The sequence below is a fragment of the Tauraco erythrolophus genome, chromosome 1 (genome assembly GCF_009769465.1).
Source record: "Tauraco erythrolophus isolate bTauEry1 chromosome 1, bTauEry1.pri, whole genome shotgun sequence".
Taxonomy (NCBI): Eukaryota; Metazoa; Chordata; class Aves; order Musophagiformes; family Musophagidae; genus Tauraco; species Tauraco erythrolophus.
The window spans coordinates 16,368,076-16,392,573 of NC_141465.1; the positions used below are offsets into that span (position 1 = coordinate 16,368,076).

Genomic DNA, 24,498 nt, shown 5'->3' on the forward strand with positions numbered 1-24,498 from the left:
ACTTCCTCTTCCCCATCATCATCCAAAAACACATGGAGGAAGGGTAGAGCCTATTACAAGGACTGAACTGCTTTCCTTCCCAAATAATTACTCCTAGGAACTAACACACAGGAATTTTCAAATTCATGTTCTTTTCCACTACATTTTCTCTATTCTAAATCAAATGGAAATTAAGATATATCTGTAGCTGTTGCAAAGAATGCATACTCTAGGATCTATTAGGGAAACACAACTATTCCACCAGCACTATGGATTCAAGTGAGGAAAATGTTAAGTGGCACTGTAGTAAGACGGATGAAGAGACAATTTTGTGTACGTATATGGGTTATGTCCACGGAAATGCAAAAACCGAGAGGCATGGGGTCTCAAAGTCACAGAGGATCCCAGTGCCCACTGTAAGAAATAATTGTATCTGTCACTTCATGAACATTGTAAGAAAGAATGGAAATGAAGGCAGCAATAGGGTTCATTACAGCAATAGGTTATCATTACAGGGTGATAAATCAATGGTTGCACAAAGAAAAAACACGAAACTACTTAAAACAACCAAATCTTTTAATTAGAAAGCAACAAACATGCAAACAGCAGGTATAGAAATTTGTCTGAACCAACGTTTTTACTATAATGAAAGTTACTTTAAAACATTGATCCAAGCTCCCACATTTGCAGGTTAAGGAAAATATTGCACTTTGCATCTTCTAGCACCCCTCATACATGGCAAAACGTTTTAAAAACATTTTTGCTTATTTCACTTGCACACTCTCCCAAAGTCATGCACCCAGTCATTCAAAAACAAAAGGTTAGGTTATCCAAAAGCAATACCTTAGAATTGCACTAAAGCTCTGTAAGGAAAAATATAATTAATGTCTTATACAAATTCCATTAACGTCTAGGTGCTTGCACACAACTGCCAGTTACTCTTCATCTTCGTTTTCATTCTCCTGACCAGATCCTTCTGATCTGTCACCTTCCAATCGGTCTGTAAGACACAGAGAAAATTTAGTAAAGAGAACTTCTAAAGTTGGGGGTTTTTTTGATACATATTTATAACATACTATCTCCCTGGGCTATTACACAATGCACAGTGGCTGAGATTGGGTAGAAATGTTACCACAAGAAAGGAGAACAGGAGAGAAGCCCTAAAGGATTTCCAGGCATAAAAGTGAAATTTGTGTACCAAAGGAATAAGTTTTAGTTGCTGATGACTGGCTGTCAGCACAGGAAAGATGAACACAAGCATAGTATTAAAAAGAGATGGTGACTACGAGGGATTGAAACACTGTTCTGAGGAGCTAAAACTAGAATAGCTGTAGTTAGAAATCTGCATGCTCAAGAAAGCTGAGGAATCGATCTGTCACTGTATGTATCAGAAAAACTACCTTTTGATGTAAATGTTCAGAGAAAGGCAAATACAGAAACGTGTGAGGGAACGTGATTGGCTCAAGATCTATCACTCAAACAACATGCACTGTCAGGTTAAGAAATACTCCACCCAGCCATCACACAGATTTTGCTCAAACTGTTGTAACTCAAGCGTTGGGCAGTTCTTTCAGTATTTTACTGCAAAGAAATCATAACAAATGAAGAAAAACCCAAACTTAAAAAACTGATTTACAGCAGTGGTGAGGCACACCACTGAGCTGCATACAGTTGCTTCCTCCTGGCTCCCTACTTCTCATAGATCAGCGAGAGGTGAAAGAGGAGCAGCAGTTGGTGCCAGGCAGAGCTTCCCTCCTTCCTCATCACCATAAGTGCACTACTCTGCTCAGCCAGTGCTGGAGTCCCCACATTCAGTATCTACAGTTACTTTCACCCTCATCTACAGTTCCATCCCATACCTTCTACCAGCCTCCCAAAACTTCGTCTCCTTGCTTCTTACCCAATATGATGTCTCTCCATTGTCCTACATCTTCAGTATCAACCCAATGCAGTCAGCTTCCTGAGCACTAACATCCAGGAACACCAGTTCCCAACAACAATTCCCCATGCAAGCCCTCGTATCACCAGTTTCAGCCCCTAGGGAATTGTCTCTTTGCTGAAGGGACATCCTAGTACCTGCTGCCCCAGGAACAGCTGACAGCAGCTTCATCAATATCTCCCACAGTCCTGTATCTTCACACCCTCCTTCGCCCCCAGACAATTTCAAGCCCACAATGACAGTCAGTTTATCTTACAACTCATTCCAGTCACCCCCAATAGCTTTCCCATCACACAGCACTCATCTTAAAGATTGTTCCTTAGAAAATTAGATGTTGAGATTATTTTTCAACATCTAATTAGTACTACATTATGAATAAGCTATTTCAGGATGGATAGTACGGTAAGATCTAAAAATATATTTTGTTCTTTCCTTGCTCTTTGTTTTGAGATAAAAAAAAATAACAGAAACAAAAATGTTGTAAGTCTCATACTAAAGAAGCAATTACTAAGTGCTTCTAAGAGACTCCTGAACAACTCTTGAATCTTCTCACCAGCCCTAAGTTTAGACACAGACAGCTGAAGATCTTGACGGTTCCCCAGTCCATCTGCTATTTCATGGACCAATGTGGTGGACGAGCTCTTCAGAAGTCTCTCACCTGCTCTTATGTGATTCAACGAAGCCAACATTCGTAACATAAAAGAAGCTGGAACAGTAATAGTGTTTCTGGTCTCTTCCAGCATTAATTCATTACGTGTTATAACCTGGAGGCAAGGAAGGGGAAAAAACAGCATCAAAAATGAACACAAAATTGTACTGCATCAAGATGGGTTTGTAGATACAAAGTTTCTATGCAAAAGGCATTTACAGAGTCCAAAATTACAATAAGGGAGCAATATTTTAATAATTACTATTGAATACAGTTACATCAATTGTACGTGATAAAGTCAGACAGTGGACTCTGCCTACAGATACCTAATTGTCTATCTAAAAAATATTCTAGTAAGGTCATCATTCCGTGGTCCACATGCGTGTTAGATATTAAGATGAGCAACTGAGAAAAACTTTTGGAAATGGGATTTTGCAGGAAATAAGGAGCACCGATGAGAGAAAGTGCTGTTACAGATGGTAACCATTGTAGAGAACAAAGTTCTAGCACCAGTGCTGGCCAAGAACGTGGGAAGGAAAAGAGATGAGGTTACCCTAAACTCCTACCTTCGTGCTGCTTGAAACTTTTGGAAAAAATCCAAGGAACAAAAGCAATTACTCTATTCCAGTTCAGGAAAATTCTTCAGCTCCATAATTCTTTCTAAATAGATCTACAGCTTGCCTCTAAATGACTTGAAAGTGCCAGCTCCTACTGTCTTAGTTTCAAAGAAAAAAAATTCACTAATGAATACTTAGCTCTTTTGCCTTCTTCCTTCCTCGTGGTACCTCCTTGATATCCTTCTTGCTTTGCTGTTAAGTTCTAATCCCACAGTTTAGCTTGTCTCTTAGCTTTTAGACTATGTTCTTCCAATATTACTAAGCATAAAAATTTCTTTATGTGGAGACAAGTTCTGACCATTATTCCGTCCTTCCTCCCAGATCAGTTGCTGTAAGGCCAGAAAATAATGCATTTCTTTTGCTCCATGAGACTCCTTCTCAAGCCTATTCCTCTTGTGGGGAACATGTTCTGGCAAATGTCTGCAGTGGCCTTCTCCTAAATAAATCAAAGCACTTCTTTTCTGTCATTCTCATCTATATACCAGGCACTTTGCACAGCTGATCACTCCCTAAAAGAAGCAAACCGAGAAGATAGCAGGCTGCCATTTTTTTCTCTTTCACCTCCTATTTCTCTAGTGCATCATCAGTAACACCCTTTTGACAGCCTAGTTCTGATGCTTTTTCTCTATTCAGAGATTTATTCCCATCCCTGCTGTCTTTTCCGATTCAGGAAAATCAGGGCCTCTCTTAATTTTAAATACAGTTTTATATCTATACTGAACTTTCCTCAAACACAATGCTCTCTCCCTACACCTTCCCTTCTACGGAAAATTCAGTATGTTGGACACTTACTCTAGCCAAACTTAACATGGTGAAAACGATTTTATTTCTATGAACCTCTCCTGTCCTCACATAGGTATTTCAATACAGGGATTCAATTAAAAAACAAAACACATGTAAAATTACAAACCATTCTGCGGTCGAATTTTCTGAACGTTCTACATTTTGTGTTAAAGAATAAATAACTAAATCTCTAATTTGTTATTATTAAAAATCAAGACAGACAAAAGTATCAGTGCAAAAATCACTTTAAGTACACATTTAGGTTTAGCAGTATTTCTAAACCCTAAAGGCTCCAGAACATGTCATAGATTAAAACTATCATACAATATTCAAAGAAGCATCACTTCACTCAGTGTTACTACTGCTAAAATAATGAGAAAGGTTGAAAAAATCCCAAGTGGACGGTTCGAGAGTTTTTCTGGAGATGGGTGGGCAGTGGCTGAGGGTTGTGGGTTTCTGTTTGGTTTAAATATATACAGCACTAATACAGAGAAAGAATAATTAAAAAAACCCAGTCTACTATATGCCTGCTGTCCAAGAGATTGCACAAAAAAACCCAAACCACTCCACAACCAATTTTGCTCTAATATATTACTTCCTGAAAAAATCTAGCATTTTAATAAATTATGTTATGTAAAGCACTAAAATATGATTATTCAGCAGTCAACTATATGATCACCATAGGCCAGTTACTATATACATTGTTATTGCTTTGGGGGTATGAAAACAATGTATTACATTACTTTACATACAGACTTCAATAACTGATTGGGCCTGCAATGTTTGGTTTATTTCATGAAGTTCCCAATTTGCAATCTCAACCTTAACTCCCTTTTATGCCACAAAATATTTAATAGGATTGATTTCTGCACTCCCTTTTATGCCACAAAATATTTAATAGGATTGATTTCTGCACTCCCTGTTCTTCTGTATATTATTGTTATTTTATTTGTTTAAAGACAGGCACTACCTTAATTTCTTAATTCCTGCCAGTTTTCCTTCTATATCTGACTGTTGATATTTTTTCCAACTAGCTTCATGTACATAATACCAGATCACATCATACAATTTCTAGGAGAGTTAATGAAATACAAAGTGCCTCTGTGTGCTGCCAATGATATGGAAGTTAGCTATTATAAAGGGCAGCTTGTTATTTGTAGCTCATCTGTTGAACATTAAATAACTGTTAATTCAATATCAGTAATTTGCACCAAAGGCTTTTATAGAATTGGAAGATGCAACATTACTTTGAAAAAGAAGGAAAGGTTCTTACCTCATCTGCAAGTTTTCTGTTAAAAATCTTGGATTCTTCCAACGGCGACCAAATTTTTATATCATAATCAATACCCGAAGAGGCCAGAACTAGAAGTAAGTAATAGTAAAACTAAATTAAATGTGTTATTAAATGTGTTAATATTTTCTGCACTTGAATGGAGTTGAAGAAAAACACTTCACTTGAAGCATTTACTTGCAAATGTCAGTTCCCATGCTGAACAAACAGCTATGTAATTACTAAGTCTCCATACGAGATCCAGGCTACAGATTGTGTAGTTTTTAATGTATATATGAAGAAAACACATGCAAACATCAAGAGCCCCCTTTTTTAAATAAAAAAAAGGCACCACAATATACATAAGACGTGAGCAGAAAGTAAGAACAAACTCAGCCACTACTAATATATTTCTGCTGCCAGCCCGATAAGTATATGCATTAATAACAAAGCCATAGGATTTGTAGACCCAGATAGAAAGATAGAAGCAAGGTAATTTCAAACATATTTTGACATTTGATAATTTCAGTATGTTTCATGTAAATTTATTTGATATTCAAATAAAAAGAAGCAATATATGACCTTATAGACAGTTGTTAAAATACGGAAAACAAGAAGTTGCAGAACATTGTCTAGATCATTGCACAAAACCACTACGGGAATAGAAATTCCATAGAAAGATCTCGGTAACTAGAAAACTGTACAAGATTAACTGTCCTACAAAGACGATGACCTCTTCATTACATTTTCAGTTTGTGACAAGGAGACAGTCACACTTGATCAAGAAACCAGTAAAGCTACAGGGCATTTTGAAAGGTGCTTCCAGAAGGAGTGTCCAACCCAGCACATACTCTGAACATGTGCAGGAACACAATTTCAAATAAGCGTTTAAAAGTTCACAGCTTTTCCAATGTAGGGCAGTATTCCATTTCATAAACTGTCAAAAAAACCTCCAGCCTCTTCTAGTATTTATTTGCTTATTTATTTACAGCTGACTGTTACTCTACAGCCATGTAAGCTACGAAAAAAGAAATAACACATATACTTTCTTTGACTGAGTCAGAAGCTGCACAATGGTTCAGATTTTTCATCTGCCTGTCAGACAACACATGGTTCCTTCTACTACTTTGGTCTATCTTTTCTATAAGTATATTCCCCTAAATACAAATCAATACAATTTCTATGAATTTTATTCATTCTTCTAATCTCACAAAGCCAGTGAGACCGAGACACTTAATTCACTCGTTTTTTCCTAACAGAGCCAAGTAGAGACGAGATTCCAAAATCAACTCCCAGAGTGTTGTTGGCATTTCATTGACCCCGTATTTCCCTCATTAGTATCACAAAAACATTTAATATATTGAGGGGAGCAAGAAACGGAGATTCTTTTTACTACATCTTAATTTTCTATAAATATTATGTCAGGAACATCTTTGTTCCAAGACGTTATTAAGTAAGGAGGGTATTAAGGGCCAAAGATCATCAGTAAAAAGACAAAATTAAAAGCAGTATTATCTAATTTATATGGGGGAAAAAATGAACAGTAGTTCATTAACCATTACAATGCTCTATTGACCAAAGAATTTAAGACTGAGCTTTAAAATGCTTTATTACAGATAACCTGAACATGCAGACAGTGAAAAACAATCATCTTACTTGGGTCAAATGGATGAGGCTGAAGACAGTTCACCACATGATTATCAGCTTCCAGCAGCATGAGATGTTCAGCAGTATGTCGATCCCATATAAAAATATGGCCACAGTCTGAACCACTCATGACAAAGTTAGATCCCCAAAAATTGGCTTCCTTTATCTGCAGTAAAAACAAAAATAATTGACTTCCAGTCTCATTCTGCCTTTCTTCCCCTGACATCAACGCACATTCTCTGCTCCTTCTCTTCACGCAATGAAGAGAGGAACAACATCCTCTGGGTAAAAGGAGAAGGTGGGGTTTAGGGAACAGCTTGTTCATGCTTTCAGCTAGTATACTATATAATGGTTTATTGCATCATCTTTTTCCCTTTCTTCAAGTGAAGTGCTATTAATTCAGTAGGTATTTAAACCTACCGTCTTAAGCCCCATAAATATTCATGGTCTCATCAGCATCATTGTTCTGGATGCACATTTGCTAACAATGCTGTGAACACTTTTCTAATGAAGTGACCATCTCACCCCTCAAAATGGCTAGACTGTCTTGTCCCTAATTCTGAGAATCAAAGAAAATAGCAGATACAGTCAATAACAAGATAGCTAACTTGACCAGTACTTGACTTGAAAAAGTCTTTGGGAGACAAGTGAGTCGATAAATCTGAACTTTTTTTCTCCTCTTTGTTCCCATCCCTCTCCCCAAAACATGGTATTGTTATAGGATTATAAAAATAATGTATTATCTGATAATAATTTATACATTATAGTTATATTTTTATGGATTCATTTACTTATTATTTATATTAGACTACACAGTTTTTATTTCTTAAATGTTATGTATTTATAAATAATTACTTGTGTAGTAAATTCTGTATTATTTATTACTTGTGTATTTACTAATTCAATGGGAAAACCCAGACTCCTTGAGCGTTTCATAGATCTGCAACCTCATCAGTTTTGGCACTGAAGGCAGCTGAAGCAGTCTGTCCTACGACACAGAGTAGCATTACAACAAAAATAATCGTGTAAACGACAGAGAAATTGCAGGCCAGGGAAAAGTGGCAGTAGTGTCAGATATCCATTTCCTTGAAATGTAATGTTGATATTATTCTACACCTGTCACATTCAAGATACCCTTAGGATTACACTGAAAGAATGTGGCTTACTCCATTTCTGAGCCAAAAAAAAAGCCACCCTAGAATATATTTCTCAAGCAGCAACTATTAGGTTTGTTAAATGCAGAATAATCGTTCCATGCCAAGGCCTCTCTTGCCCTCTCTTCCTAAAAAGATGTAACCCAAATGAAGCCAAACAATTAGTCAGAGCAAACAAGAATGGGTCACTTCCTTCACTAATGAGTAGAATCTCCTTCAGAAATGACTTCTGATCTTACTCAGAGTAGGACATCCAAATAACCATTGCTAAACTATTTAAAATAGGAACAGGCTAGGCAGCAGTGTCTTTCGCCACTGCTGTCCTACACCGTTTACAGGGTGTAGGTTAGATGGGGTGGCAGAGGGAGGAGGGACATTGCTTCAAGAACAGTCAAAACTCAATCATAAGATGTGAGCTGAAAGCTCCACAATAGTCCAATGTTTGTGCTGGAGAAAAGAGTCTGGAAGTTAAAAATGTAATCCTGCACGCAAGATTACACTTTAAACAGTTATCAGTACCTCTTTTGAACTCTTTAAATTGACATACATTGGACAGATACCTATATAAACAGAAGTTTCCCACGCAGCAGCTTTCAGAGTTCTGACAGATAAAAGTCCAATGTTTGAAGTTTAGTATAAAATAATTTCCTAATTTTTGGTATTTAAGAATACCTCTGGCATAAGAGACAGAATTTTGAGTTTGAGACCATTTATACAGAATCCTACTATGGAATTATTTTCCAAGTAACACATCATAATATAGCTCTGAAGAGGACAGTGCCTCCATCCTTATCTTTCTTTTTGCAAAATTTTCTCAGAAAATGCACTAGAGACATTGTCTTGCTCTGTGCTTTGCCCCAGCTATCTTGATTTAATAATTTAATAATCATGATAAAGAATCATATTAGTAAGCAAAATCCTTACTGCTTTTAAAAAAGATGTACTTTATTTCCACCATGAGTATGTCCAGTTTTAAATTTTGGGCTTGCTAGATCTTTGTCTATAGAATATGTACCAATGATTGCAGTCAGTGCAATAAAGTCATCCTGATGTCTAAAAATAAGCCAGAGAAATTGTGTTCCTGTTAATTCTGTAGTGAAAGACATGTTTCCAATATATTCATCTTTTGGCAGTTTTTGTCTTATAGCTCCTCTTAATATATATTTTTCATTATTCTGTTAGAAGTACATCTAAATTACCTCTAATAATAAATACCTTTATATTTTAATTCTCAGTTATGACTTCTTCCTGCTTCCTTTGTATTCTCTTACATAACTGCTGATTTTACATTTCTAATATTCATAAAAATCTAATTTTAGCATCATATAAATTAACAGAATTGAAATTCATGTTTAAAAATGTTGTTTTCAAACGCATATACACACTCACTTCTACTCTATGCATACACAATTTATCCCACTCATTAGTTACACACAGATGCTCTATTGAAGAAAAGTGTCTTTAAAGTCCACATTTTAAAAGGGCAACTCAGAACTTGGGGCGAGTGGGATAGAGGAAGAATGGCATATATATGAAAGGAGATAAGACTCCTTAATAAAGATAGAGAGCGAAAGTTAGGAAGTACTAGAATTATTCAATTTGCCTGCATAACCTTAATATCTTAATTCACTCTCATATATATTTTTGTCTGTGTGTTTATATATGTATTAAAATAGTTTATGTTCATGTAATTGACAAGGTAACTTGATCCCTGGGCTGCTCAGGTGTGTAGGAAACAAGACCTCTCTAAGTTGTCTCCAATTTAAAAGGGAAATACCATCAGCCCTTGCCTTGCAGGAAAGACAGTATTGATCAAAAAATATATTAAAACGAAGTTTGCCACCACAGAAACCAACAGGGAAAGTTACATCGTCTTCCATCGTATGCATCCCTTGTCATCTGTGCTCATATGAAACAAAAGCAAACCCACCAACCCACACCCCAAAGAAACCAAACAACAAAATCTGTGAAATAATCTCTATAATACGCGCAGACGGAGATTGAATTAAGACCACTTAGGCAAGCTTAGTTTTAATATCTCTTAACCACAAGGTGCTTGATGCTGTCTGTGACTTTTAAACTAATGGGGTTTTGAGCAATTAAAATTAATTTCTGAAATAGAGTGCAAAACTCCTTGTCATTAATTAAAGTTTATTCTAAGCATTGTTGCTTACGTAGACTGAAATACGCATTCATTGAAGCATTTTCCCCAGTGTTATTAAAGCCATTCACACAAACTCTAGAAAATTGCTTTGGAGGTAGAGGGACTACTCCTCAGATTATCTGCAAAATAATACACCTGCTACTTCTACAAAACATCACCTAGTACTCAGAACTTCACATCTTTCAAATACTGTAAAAAGCAAAAAAAGAAATAGCAAGGAAAACAGCATTTGTTTGTCGTGCACCACTGCTTTACAAACACAATAGCTGCATTTTTCTTAAAACACAGTATCTTGTATGAAAAAGAGAGACTACCTAGTAGTTAGATTATGATTTAATAACTAGCACTATTTCCTTTTTTTTTAATTCAGAGATGTCAAGGCTCTTCAAAACTATGATTTAATCTCCACTTTCCCTTCCAAGCTGTTCAAAGTTATTATTTAATCTCTAACTTTAAAGAGGTTGGAAGGGAAAGTGAGGATTAAATCATAATTTTGAAGGTAGGCACATTTTATACCACTTAAGATGACAGACAAAATTAAAAAAGGAATTAAGAAAAATACCCAAGATTTCAGAGGAGGTTAAGGGGAGAGAGTCATAAACTCAAGAAAACTTCAATGCCTAGCACAGTAACCCATGAATTATACTAATTTCAATGTTCATTTAGAACAAATTATGTGGCTTTCAACTGAATATACAAGAAAAAGTGCTTACGATACATTACAATATCCTTTTTGGCAAGCATACCAATGTGGCAGCTGCACTGATTCAGTCCATAAAATCTCTACAGTTCCCAAAACAGACAAAGAGTTTGTACCATTGTTCGGGAGTTCCGATGACCTTTATAAACCATCTTTATTAAAGGACGTCTAATATTCAGCGTTTCCAGCTCTTCCATTTCTTTTCTTTCTTTTCTCCTTCTGAAGAGCTCCTGAATGCGGGCAACAGCAGATCGTCTATAAATTGCAGACAAAGAGAACACTACTGAAAGTCCATCTCTAAACACTTAAATGGGCTATCAAAAAGGACTATAAAATAATAATTAGGCACTCAAACACACTCTCCATAAGTTTGGAACATACATCAACATTACCCCAAAAGTAAAATTACAGACTTTAATTTTTCCCATCCTGGCTTAGAACAAGAATAGCATGCAAGACAGTGGAACGTCAAGTGATGCAACATTTTATTCCCTCTCTGAAGAACAAACGTCAGCTGTTGGCAAAATTCACATGCTATTATATTCTTCAGTGCTAGAGATATCCTCCACCCATAATGAGGTAGCAAAATTTTGACATGAAAAATCTATGCCAAAATAAGACGTTCTTAAAATTTAAAATGTTATTAAGGATCTAGTGCGCCTTCCCGTGTGATTTGTTTTTTCCTCAAAACTTCATTACGTGTATTGTTCTTCACTATTTCTATACGACAAGACTCAAGATTTAGACAGCTTTAAGAAAGTTCCTACTAAGTCAAGAGATAATTTGAGATCAATTAACTATCTGATACATTAGCAGTGAGGGATACAGTTGAAGATTCCCTAGAGTAACAGAGAAAAATTAGCTGAATTATATATTTTGTTTTGTGACTGTTTAGTTCCAGGAATCTACTTTTTGCTTAATCTGTGAAAAGACCCTAGTGCCTCTTTTTTCCTGTTTAGCTCTAAGTTTGCAGATCCCCATAATTCCAGACATAACCAAACTGTGACATTCCAGCACCTGCACCTAACTCTCTTTCTTCTTTTATTGCATGTCAGGGTTGCTGTTAGCTTTGAGGTCCTGGACAGTCCTAGGGCAATGTCATTTTCAGAAGGAGCAGGTGTAGATGTTAGCAGAACGCAAGGAGTCAAACTATAACAGGACTTTATATGATCCTGAAAAGTAAACTCAGCCAGAACTGAATATATTTGCAACTTCAGTACACTGCTACCAGAAAATTAGGAACCTGAATTTGTTCACAAGTCACGTAGTATGGTGCTTTAATCACTGATCCTGGAGACTCTTGCAACAAGTTCTCTTTTTCAGAAACTAAACCACCAGATCTCTCTCATAACCGATTCTCGCAGTCAGTGGTCTGCTTAGATTTTTGCTTCAATTTTGTCATAGTTGGGCCAAAAAAATTAAGGTGAAGTAAGCATTACCCTACAGTTAGGCAAAGGGGGAAAATTAAAGCAAGTAATAAGTCATTAATACAGAGATTTATTAAAAAACAAGCAAACAAACAAAAACCCAAACTACAAACTGTCATACTAAGATAGATCATCTAATACAGCTAAGCTTTTCAAAGATATTTTAATACTTATTTTTTATAGAAACTAGAAGAGATTTGTAAGGACTAGCCAATAGATCCACTTAACAGCGGGCTATTTATTATAATACGTTTCTTAGAAGTTTATCTAGCAAACGATCCCAGAAAAAACAGACGACTACTACATCCTTTGTGAGAGTTTTCTATCCCCTCAAAATTTCCTATCTAGGCAATTTTCTAGCTCCTCCTTCTTATACTACAGTAAATAAACATACTGTATTTGTTAGTTAGTCCTTGTAATATATGGAGTCTCAACTTCAATCTTGAACAGATTTAAGAGGGTTCTTCACAAAGTCTTCATACAGTGGAGGAAAAAGAGATGACCTCGTTCTTTATCTACTATGCTTTAAAGATCACAGAATCATTCTTGCCAGTTTACTTCTATGTGAAGGAAGAAGAGTGGCATGTATATGATAGGCTACATAAAACACTTACATAAACTTTAAATAATTATTTGTACGTATTTGGTTTTGCACTTGTTTTTAAAAAAGATGGGGTTTGCGTGAGAAAGTAAAAGCAAGAATCATGTAACAACATCTACTCTGCTCCCAGCCCCATGAGTGAACACACCACTTTGGAAACAGCACAGAGCTCCTCAGCACAGTAAAACACTTCTGGTTTCAGAAGCACACCTGCTAGCCTTACAGGTATTGCTTACTATGATTGCTATTGGTATTTTAAGTATATCCACATTAATTAATTAATAAAAGATGTGCAGTGAAAAAGCTGAGAAGTTAATCATCATTAGGATTGACAAAGTAGTAACTTTCAGAAGGGTTACTTGCTAGATTGCAGTAACAATTCTTGGGATTAGAAGATGGTATTAAAGTAAGTAATTGGTAACCCAAAGTAGTTGCTTGCATAATTTTTCACGTTGGCATCTCTAGAAAAATTCATCTCCTCCTCTAAATTCCCCTAGGCTTGAACGCAGACATGACAAAAAAACCCTCAAGAGTATTCAGCAGTCAGAATCACACATTTTTAAATAAAAGCAGAAGCACAGAAACAATTTTTGGTAAAACCACTGTTTTTCAACTAAATTCAGCTCTGAATTTAAAATCTTGATTTTGGATCTCATTTGAAAAGGCATGAATGGATTGATTTTTCATTACCTTGTAAAATCCATTACTACCTTCAACAGGGAGAATGCAGCCAAGCACACACGGCTGTAACTCTGACACTGTTATTGGGCTCTCCAGTAACGTACTGCTAAAAGCCTGAACCTGGCAGAGGCAAGTCTTCTCCCGAAAAGATCAATATGAGCCCAATCTAATGATATTTCAGAACAAAGAACATTAGAGGGAAAAGGATTCTCTCCAAGAAGTATTACTTTTCCATATCTACAGATTTTCTACACAGTTTTTAATTCACACAAAGAAAAAAAAAATTAAAAATCCAACACATTTGTCTTCTTTGCTTTTTAATTTTAATTTGTATTTGTGATAAGCAATTCCTGTCTGTGCCAACATAAACTTAGATAGTAGCCTAATCACTTGGAGCATCACCAGATACAGAAGTGTGCTGAGCAATTTGTACTGTTCCGAAGTTCAGCCCAAGCTGAGCCTGACTGTGATGGGCTGATTCCCTTCCAAACTGTGTACTCTTCCAAGCACAAAACATCAGATAATGAAATTTATGCACACTGTGTTGGCACTCCTCAGGCAACTCCATCAACTGATACAGTTTTATTACATATTCACATTCAGGCATCAAATAATGAAGATGCCTGAGAAATGCTGGATATAGATTAATGTTATTAATTTTATGGCACAGAAACCATTAGGTCTTGTAAAGCCAATGAAACTTAACTTTGTTTTAGTTATGCCCTTATACTGTAGGTAGTGCTCTGACTTCAGAATAATTCAGTACTACTGCCTGGTCTGCACATATAAAGCCTTTTGAAGTGTGTTTTGCCAAGTTTTGTGGTACCTTAGTGCAGTATCTTACAATAAAGTTGGTGTGTGTAGTCTTAGTAAGGTCGAGCCCAAAATGACGTATGGTACTTTCATTACTTCAATGGAGTGTGCCTTGTGGAAAGATGATTTGTAAATATTACTTCCAAAAGTAAGAATATAGACATGAACTACAGCACAACTTTTCTTCTTACGATCAGCTAGGTTTGAAGTCTTCAAAGTTGATTGCTGTAAACATTATCAAAAGCCAGTTCAAACTAAGCCCTAGATGACTGGAAGAGGGATTTAGAAGTGAAGCCATTAAATTCTTTCAATTAAACATAGGTTCAAAAGAAAAAAAAAACAAAACCAAAACCCAAACCCACAAAACCCCTGTGATGCAGACTGATCTGTATGTATTATACATAGTGAGAAATGAGAAAGATATAAACATATAAGTTAAGCCTTAAAAAACAAACAAACAAATACCCTGAAATCCCCACAAAACCCCAAAGTGTCACCTATGGTATTTTCTGTATGTTTAGAAATTCTGAAGTGCAATACAGATTTATTTTTTTTATTAATGAAAATCTAGGCAATTTGCACAGCTAAATAACTAGTTTGCTTCTTAAAGCACAATGTCATGTATGCTCTTAAAATATTTTTTTTGAGAGCGAGCTGCAGACCTCAGTTCCTGATCTATGTTACTCAGCAATTTCGAGCTAACTAGCCCTGCATGCTTTAACACAACTATGCTCATCTACTAGTTAGAAGAGAGACAGTCAAAATTAATGATGTTTTTCGAAGGAGGGAAAACCAAACAATTATTCCTCAACTGAATCTGCAAACAATCTACAGGAATTCTACTACAAACTTTGTTCCACTAGAGGTTCAGAGATAGTGGCTGCTATAAAATTAATCTGGTACCCTAGATAACCCTGCTTCTTCCAAACACCATTATCACAGACTGACGGTCTCCTGAGCTAGGCTGCAGTAGTTGGCTGTAAAGCTCACATGTACTTGCTTGAACTTGCTTCCTTTTTCCATTCTTCTTGTCTCAGCTCTGATTGCTTGACTAAAACAGTATTGATTCCTCCAGTATTAAGGATTTTGGTCACTTCTTAAGTTTTCAAATTTACTTACACACAGACAAACATTGTCTCTTTTTGATAAGTACAGAAGTCCTGGTTCCTTCTCTTCTGCTCTTTCAAGTTAAGGTAGTACTTTTTTCACTCTTGTTGCCATCTTCTCATTTAACTATTTTCCCTATCCAAAACAGCTGCAGGGAACATAAGGCTTATAACCATTAATTTACAACCCATTTCTCTGATGCCTGATGGTCATTTCTTTGTTGACCGTGTAGAGGAATCCACCTGCCAGCTACCATGCTTCTGCCCAAGAATTCCAACTGGGTATCTTAACAAGCTGGCTATCATCACCAAAGTCAAATCCAACTCAGGAAGGTGTTATTAATTAATAAGCCACAGTACTGGTCTTTACCTCAACCCACAAGTTCTCCCAGTTTTACCCTTCTTCTTTTCTCCCCCATCCCACTGGAGGAGAGTGAGCGAGCAGCTCTGTGGGGCTGAGGTGCCTGCCAAGGTTAATCTACAACCATTATATTAAAATAGGTCCCTTTCTAAATATCAAGATTTGATTATATTTCTGATTTTACTTACCAAATAACCATGTTTCTTTAGAAGCCTCTGAACCTATGGAAGAGATTTACTACCGCTGTCAAATTTCAGTACGAGGGTGGTGAGACTTTGGAATAGATTGCCCAGAGAGGTTGTGGATGCCCCCTCCCTGGAGGTGTTCAAGGCCAGGATGGACGGAGCCTTGAGTAGCCTGGTCTAGTTGAGAGGCGTCCCTGCCCATGACAGGGAGGTTGGATTAGATGATCTCTAAGGCCCCTTCCAGCCTATGCCATTCTATGATTCTATGATTTCAAGCATTAAGCTAGTTCAAAAACAAGGGCAAAACCATCATGTTAGCTGCACACTGACTCTACCCTAAAGTCCAAGCTATTTCACTGCTTATCATATAAATGTTTACCATAATGCACTCCTAAGTCATTTCCCAGCTTTCCAAAGCAATCAGTGTTTCAACTATTCTCAGCTAGAAAACATTTTTAAGCATTCACCTGATATGCTACAGAATGACAATGAAAATCAGAGAAGAATATACTGATAAAAAATTATATGCTGGATGCATCATTCATTTTTATATTAAATTTACAGCAAAATGAAACAAATATTCCCATGGGCTGTGCTGAAGAGCTAAAGAACTCCACAGTAAGCAGGTGTAATATAGAAAGAATGCTTATTGTGAAATTTAAAGTACAAAAAGTACACAGATTCCCGAACCTTTAAGAAAGTTGCTGAGTTAAATCCATGTATTCTAATTGCAATTAAGATTGGAATATGAGACAACATTTTCCTGTAGGCATTTAAAATGCAGGACTCGGGCTAAGTCTTTCACAAAACTGCATCCTGAGTCTTTTCCTTAACAGTCACACAAAGCCAAGATGTTAATTTTCATCATTAGAATTATTTTGCCCCATTTGTCCATTACATAGCCTTTGGCACTAAGTCACAGTAGTTTGGCCTCCTTATAGCATACGTCCAAACACAATTGCCCAAATTTTCTTATATGTATTCTCATGTTTTTGTCCAGAACTGGGTGTTCTCTACTACCAGACAAAGCAAGTCAGCAGTGGCACATGCAAATATAACACGTTTCTCAGCAGCTGAATTAAAAAAAAAAAAAAAAAAAAAAGGTATTTGCTTTTCACAAACTACATACTTTCCAAATTCCATTAATTTTTATGAGACACAATAAAAAGGTTAATAGGTTGTTAAATGTATACACGGCCATTTCTTTTCAATTTCCATGCAATACATGCAGCTAAATATAACTCAAGCAATATGGTCTGTAATTCACAGCATTTAAAGTATCGCAATTCTTAAAATGCCAGTTAGATATGAAAACCAAGAACCTGATAAATCCATTATATGGCAATAAAAAGGAGAAGGGGAGGAAGAAAATGATTAATTACCTCATTATTCTATCACCTATCGCTGTTCCTCTGATATTATATCTAGTAAAGGGAACAACAACTGAAGTCATTAAAAAATGCTGGGTATCATGTTTTTAAAAGGTTAGCATCTATTACAAAATGTGCTCTACGTATTCCAACTGAGAAGACTCCTTCTCCTCAATGTGTTAGTATATGAGACTACTTTGATTTCGGCAAAAATAGTATTGAGATTACATAACAGTACACAAAGTTGATCGTACAAAATGCAGTAATTCTTCATAGATCATGGCAGAAGTGGAAGCAGCTGCACAATCATTTCCATTTTACATTCATATTGGATTGAAATTTTAACATAATAGTTCAACATTTTCCGTTTTCTATGCCTCCGCTCATAGATCAGCTTCTGTCAAAGTCCAAACAAAATTAATTCAGTCATTTAATTAGGAAAGCAGCCCTCAGAGTTGTTTTGACTAATTTGTGAAAATTAAGATCAATCCATTGAAAACTGTACTATCTGTGCATGAAGAGCATACATTTTGCATAGATTTCTTTTTCCCTCCCCACAGATTACAAAGTATGCTGCTAAAGCAAGCCATATTATCTATCTCTGTTCCAACTAAATTTGCTGGACTTAGTAAGTTTTAAAGAAGATATGCTACGGGTATACTTTGAGACTTAAAAACCTGCGTATCTCCTTGTATTCATAAGAGAAGAGGTCTTTTCCTGTGGATTCCCTAAAATGCCCAGAGGGTTATTTTCTCTGTTGGGTATCTAGCTAAACTGCTCTTCTGTACAAACTAGGTTTCAATTTTTTCAAATTTACAAATATTCTGGGCAGTTCCTTGTACAGTTTTATTGAAAAGTGCACATATTGACTAATCCAATAGCTAAAAAATTAAATAACTATTTAGCTTCTTTTAGTCACTGTTTTTTCCCATTCCTATAGTGATGCTTGGTGGCTGCAAAAATGCTACAGAAAAAAAGAGATGTCACATTCTCAATCACTTCTTTTAAAGAAACATCCCTCTATGTCAAAACTATTCCTAGCTGATTCCTAGTCAACATTCAGTTGACAACCAATTTATCAACCAAAGGATGGTGGTATTTACACATTTTACTGCTACTATTCCAAATCCTTTTCAAAATATTAAAGTAGATGCAAACTTTGTGTTTCTGTATTTGTTGCACAGTCTTTCTTGACAGTTCAGTTTCGCATTAGCTAGTGAGAAGCTACCTGTCCTCGTTGTTTTGAGGTTTTTAAGCATCCACAGTAAGAGTTTATGTTCCTTATATCTATTTGTTAGATTATAAGAGAACACATTAAAAGTTGGATTTGTATCCCCCAAAAAATTCAAATAATGGAAGCTCTGTAAACATTAGTTTTGCAAAATGAACAAAATTCTATTCACAAATCTGAAATCCACATCCATCTTACTAAAAACTAAGAGAGACCAGAGAAGCTGATGCAGCAGGGAGTCCTCCATTTATTTAACTGCAAGTACTGTCAACATTTATCAAAAGGATATTTCTGCCACACCTTTTCCTTAAGAGGAAGTTTAAGTCATGACTTCAGAGTACAGAATATAAGCCAACCCCTCCTTTCTCCATGGAGAAAGCTGTACTTTACAGTGGGAAAATTACCCATAACTAATAACTAGTTATTAGTTATTTTTATATAACTAGTTACTAGTTATATAAAAAACCCCAACTTAAACCCATCTAAAATTGGCTGTAGATAAAACCTAGTAATGCTATATACTGGAAAAGGCTTATTAGTCAAACAAGCTTTTAGCATTCTGTTTCAGAAGACAACAGTCACCTTTTTTTTTTATGTCCTGGAGAAAAATAAAATTAAATATTCTTTGCCACTGCACAGAATAGGTTCACAAAAGGTAAATGATTGCAGCCTAGCCTTATAACCTTCTCTGAAGAGAAAAAAGCTAACCAAACAAACAAAAAAAACAAACCAACTGCCCCTCAGATTTTCTACAGAGAGAGAAAATCTACTACATTACTTCTATATTAATGCTATTAATTACCTCGTCAGATGACACATTGGAAACTAAATTATTAGATAAACTTGAGAAGATTTAGTAAAGGAATTGTTAGGTAACACAGTCTACTAAGTAAGAAAAGAGAAAACATAAGCCTATAGGAAGCATACTGGTGGAGTTGAGCACCAGTCTTGCAGGCAATTTTAATATATTGCTAATAGTCTTTGAGCAAGATGTAGGAATGTATTCATGCAGTGCACTGAGGACATGAGGTTGGGTAACTTTATGAATACAGAGGGGACCTGTGAGTTCTGCGACCTTGAGAAAAAGAAATGGGTAGAAATTCAGTAGTATAAAATTGACAGCCATACACTTCTGAGCTTCCTTCTGGTGAAAGATGGGAACGTATTAATTGGAAAGGGCAAAATAGGAAAAATTTCAGTATACTAACTAGTCTTGTGTCTGACCACAAGCCACCACCATGAGACAGCCATAAGCAAGAGAGGAGAAGGATATAACTACAGGTCACTCGTGTCTCAGAGAGTTTTCTCTAGACCAAGAGTAACACTCACACCATTATTCCCAGCAAAATCCAAACAGCATAGTGTATGTAATTCTAGTCTACCATGTTCAGGAAATATGGAAAAGCACAGACAGGAACCAGCATGATGGCAGGAAAACCACAAATTTTTACTGCTAAGAGTAAGAAAAACTTGGCACTCTTAGTCTAGTAAGACAAAAGCTGAAAATGGACAGGATGAATATCCTTCAAATGATAAGCACGGGGAATGAAAAAACTATTTCAATCAAAACAGTATGTTCGCACAAAACGACTAATTTTAGTCAATTTATACCCATTACAGCAGCAAGGTTTTCAAGTAGTTTCCCACTAGTTATGAGGCTGGGGGATTTTATATAAATTTGATCATTTTATGAAAGGGATTATATGCTATAAGAGGTGTCACAGTAGTAGCAGAGAGGACTTCCAGTTCCTTTCACTCTATTTAATATGAGATGTAAACATTAAGAGGGCTTATAGCTAGCCTTTAAGACCACCAGTGCCTGCTTTCTCTCTGAAAGTCCAAATTCCTTTGAGCACACACAGAATGCCTTACTTTTCTGCAGTATCTCAGAGGGCTCCTGAAACCAGAAGGAGGGAATGTAATGCAAACGTACATCTGACGTTACAGAAAACTTCACTTCTTGCACACACACAAAAGCAGAACAAAATGAAGTGGTCAGGCAGTAAACCTGAGTAATGTAAGCCTGAAGGCAATCCTAAAGCAGTATTGACTACACAGCAACTTCTGTCAGATTTTATCTGGGGGAAGAATAAGGGAGCAGGGGACTGCGTAAAGAATTTTAATTGTATCCTTAATTTTATATGATAAATTTAAACTGCCACAGGAAGAAATCTCGCTGCACACAAAGAAGGAAAAAAGCATGTCAGATGAAGTGTAACTTCATTTAACATGTCCCCACTACTGGGAAATTGTAACAGCTATATGGTACCTGGAAGCGTCATTCTTATTACATTAATACAAAAACTATTACGTCATAGAGACAACATAAGATGCATGAAGAGAAGCTAAGAATCATGCTTGAAAACAGAAATGAGATTAAAATTGCAGGGCTTTTCACAGCTTGCTCTTCAATCACTAGATCGTAAAGCACATTGGCTTTGCAGTGAAAACTATTTCTGCCATTAGATATTTATCTACAATTACTTAGTATTGCATGGAAAGTTAATGGATTAAGACAGAATCTGTATATATTGGCTTTTTCATAAAAACTGTCATTTAGTGAGCTGAATTACTCCTGCTATGTAATAAGCAGCCACTGACTGTTGTTTCTGTCACTACTGACAATGTGGTGGCTTATGACTTTTTAACTGCAAATTATTCAAAACCTTTTCTATACACAACTATTAAATTCTTCCTGATGTCCTAATGAATGCATATTATAATGCTTCCTGTAAAGAATTCGCATTGCTAGCATAAGAAATTAATAGCAAATTAACGCTGCCTTTGAACAGGATAGGAGTAAAGCTAAGGCATTTGACACCACTTTACATAATATCTAAAACAAGTAAAAAGGGTATTTTCTTAAGTCTAACAATAGAGATGTTGCCTAAATAATTATTACAGCTTTTAAAAAAAATCCAAGAATTGAAATTAGTGAACAAAGGTATTAAAACAGCAATACCAGATTGGAGGCTAAGTTTACCGAATGATCAAACAAGTACGTATAGCTGTTTGTATTTTACAAGAAAAAGAAATATATACAAAGCTTACTAAATGTGTCTTTTACTAATGATGACAACTAGCAATCTACCCTTTCTTTTGACTGCTGTACATACGGATATTCAATAACTAACAAAAGAAAAGGGGTCACAGAGTTTATCCTTCAGAGAAAAAGAAGTAAGAATGAAAAATTGAACACGTCAGTCTTAACATATGTACTGAGACAAACACAGTATTGCTGAACAATAGTTAAAAGCTCTTGCTTTGCCGAAGTAGGAACACCTAAAATACAGTTGAAAGAAAACCTAGGCTCCTGTACACAAATTTATGAACTTTCTATATTTTTGACTACAGGGAGAATAATAAAAAGTGAACCGCAAATATTTAGCACTGGGGTATTCAGCAGGCAGGGAATAAGCACAAGCAGGTATTAGATCTGCAGGAGCTTGCCTGGCTAGAAAGGAAAATATAGCTATACATATCTTACACATAGGCAAATTAGACTCAGCCACCAAGCTCTTGGCTAGTTGTCAAAGAACAACTTATTTTAATTAAGAATATGAGCCATGGGCTTTTAGATCTTCTATTCAGAAAAAAGCGTTTTGCCAAGCAATAGCAGACATATGTATTCCCCTAACCTGTGTCCTGGTCCTCCTCGATACCTTGCCCCTGGGATCAGAACAGGATCGTCGTCACTATCATCAGTTTCTTGGAGAGCTGAGGTCCTGGTAGAGGACTCGTCTGGAGTTGCAAGCCCTGAGGATTCTGGGCATGGCTGAGGTTCATTGTTTGCAGCAAGCGAGTTGGCAGTGGATTCAGTACTTTGACTTGAATTTTCTTGATTCACGCTTTTTTCACAGGAGGCTTCTTCCTCCGCATTTCCAGAGACAGCATCAACATCAGGGCCATTTTCTTCTGGTTGGATTCCAGAATGCTCAGGACCAGGTTTATCTGATACAGCTAACAAAAAATATTGGGGAAAATAAGTCACAGCATCAATGATTATAGCCTATTTTAGAAGACGTAATAACTGGTCACAGAAGTTAAATTATGCATACTGAGTTTATATTGGAAATTTAGTTCATTCATTCTTCTTCATGTAACTATATTTGAAAGAGTACAGATACATACTTTCTTCTGTTGTCCCTATGGTTTCATCTGTAGTTTTCAGTTCTTCAGCATTTGTGTCTTCCTTGTGAGATTCATCAGGAACTCCTGAATTAAACAACATAATATTAAATCACCATTTCATTTAGATGCACATCTATAATGTAAGCAAATCTAAATGATACTAGCACTCCTAGATCAAATAAATCAAAGCGACCCCTCCAAAGTCCATATCACTTTACTGAAATCTTGGATACTAATTGCATAAAAATCAGTATATATAAACCTAGCTAGTTGCTCAGGTCAATATACTAAAAAAGAAATTAGTATTTCTTTCTTGTTCTTTAATGAACTTCATATCCTATACTATGAGAACTTTAGCTGCAAAAATAGCATTAATACTCTTGAAAGAGATGATCACTAACTGAAAGCTATTATTTCTGAAGACAGAAATTAAGTTACCCCTCTACTGAAAGGGATTTTTTTAATAGATTTTTTATAGATTTTTTTTTTAATAGATTTTTTTATATAAAAAAAAATTCTCTGGAATCAGTCATTTGACTTGACTGCCCTTTTGGCAACGAATTGAGCAAGACAACCCCATATAACAAAATACAGTGAAAGCTTGAAAGAAATGTAACAAATTACCTAGCACACATTTATGACTGCAAAGTGCAGTTGTTCTATTGTTGTACAAATTGGGGCAGAATATGTCCTTAAGAAAAAGGAATAAGGGTATTAGAATTAGAGACAGGGTAAGTTAATATTTTTTACATTTATTTGCAACTATCTCAAGTTGGTATCTTTTTCTTTCCTAAAAATTCATGTCCTATTATGGCTGTATTCTGCCTTCATATGCATGTGCACAGGACTCCCATTGTGTTCAGTGTTAGTCAAGAGCATACGAGAGCAGAATTTTTACCTTAACGTTACAGAAACAGCACTGTATCTTACCTGTTTCTTCACCTTCAGGTCCTGATTCTTCTGAGGCTTTTGTTTTTACAGAGTCGTCTTGGCCTTCGGTTTTGCAATGACTTCCACTCCCTCTAGAGCTTGAATTTGTGCTGCTCCTAGCAACATCATGTTAAAAAAAAAAAAAAATTAGAAATAATTTAAAGAGATAAGATCATTACGATAGCACAGCCCGACCATCACCACCTTTGTCACTGCAATCAAACAATTCAGTAGCTATTGACAGCAGCTACAACTAACAACCTTCGCAGACATTTCAACATTCTCTCTTCCGATGTCCATCATCACTCACTCCACACTATTCCTCTGCATTAGAGAACCTTGTTCTCCCCCCCTTTTTTGTTTCTAAACCTTTAAAGGATTTCTTCACTGCTTTTCAAAATATTGTGAGAACTCAAAAGGATTTGCTCTCTTTTACTATTTATGCATTTTTTGCAGATATAAATGATCAGAGATCTTACTGAACGTATTACAAGATGTCAGCTGAGTACTATATACATAATCTTATCCCATCCAATTAAAACACTGATTCAGATAAAATTATCAAAGTTCTTCATTCTTAACTGTTATTCCTCTACATTTTGGAGACATAGACTTAAACTAGACTTGAAGAGGGAGGGGGATAATATCAGGCTTGCCTGTGATGAGCTGTGAGATGACACACCAAGATTAGAGTGATGGGGGACTAGCAAGGGCCCTCAGCCTGTTGCTCTGAGACATACTGGCTACGCTGGAGCACAGC

The 24,498-nt window shown here is 36.1% G+C and overlaps 1 protein-coding gene across 1 annotated transcript in view; it reads right to left on the reverse strand.

Moving 5' to 3' along the window:
• Positions 1–640: 640 nt before the first annotated feature.
• Positions 641–24,498, reverse strand: part of DCAF6 (DDB1 and CUL4 associated factor 6) — a 99,701-nt gene continuing 75,843 nt past the window's right edge. The window contains exons 14-22 of the mRNA XM_086630119.1: positions 23,739–23,854; positions 22,809–22,892; positions 22,316–22,637; positions 17,459–17,500; positions 11,019–11,157; positions 6,894–7,050; positions 5,241–5,329; positions 2,577–2,682; positions 641–979 (exon numbers count right to left, since the gene is read on the reverse strand). Coding sequence (XP_086486245.1) covers positions 915–979; positions 2,577–2,682; positions 5,241–5,329; positions 6,894–7,050; positions 11,019–11,157; positions 17,459–17,500; positions 22,316–22,637; positions 22,809–22,892; positions 23,739–23,854 — 1,120 coding nt within the window. The 3' untranslated portion in view covers positions 641–914. The remainder of the gene's footprint in view (positions 980–2,576; positions 2,683–5,240; positions 5,330–6,893; positions 7,051–11,018; positions 11,158–17,458; positions 17,501–22,315; positions 22,638–22,808; positions 22,893–23,738; positions 23,855–24,498) is intronic.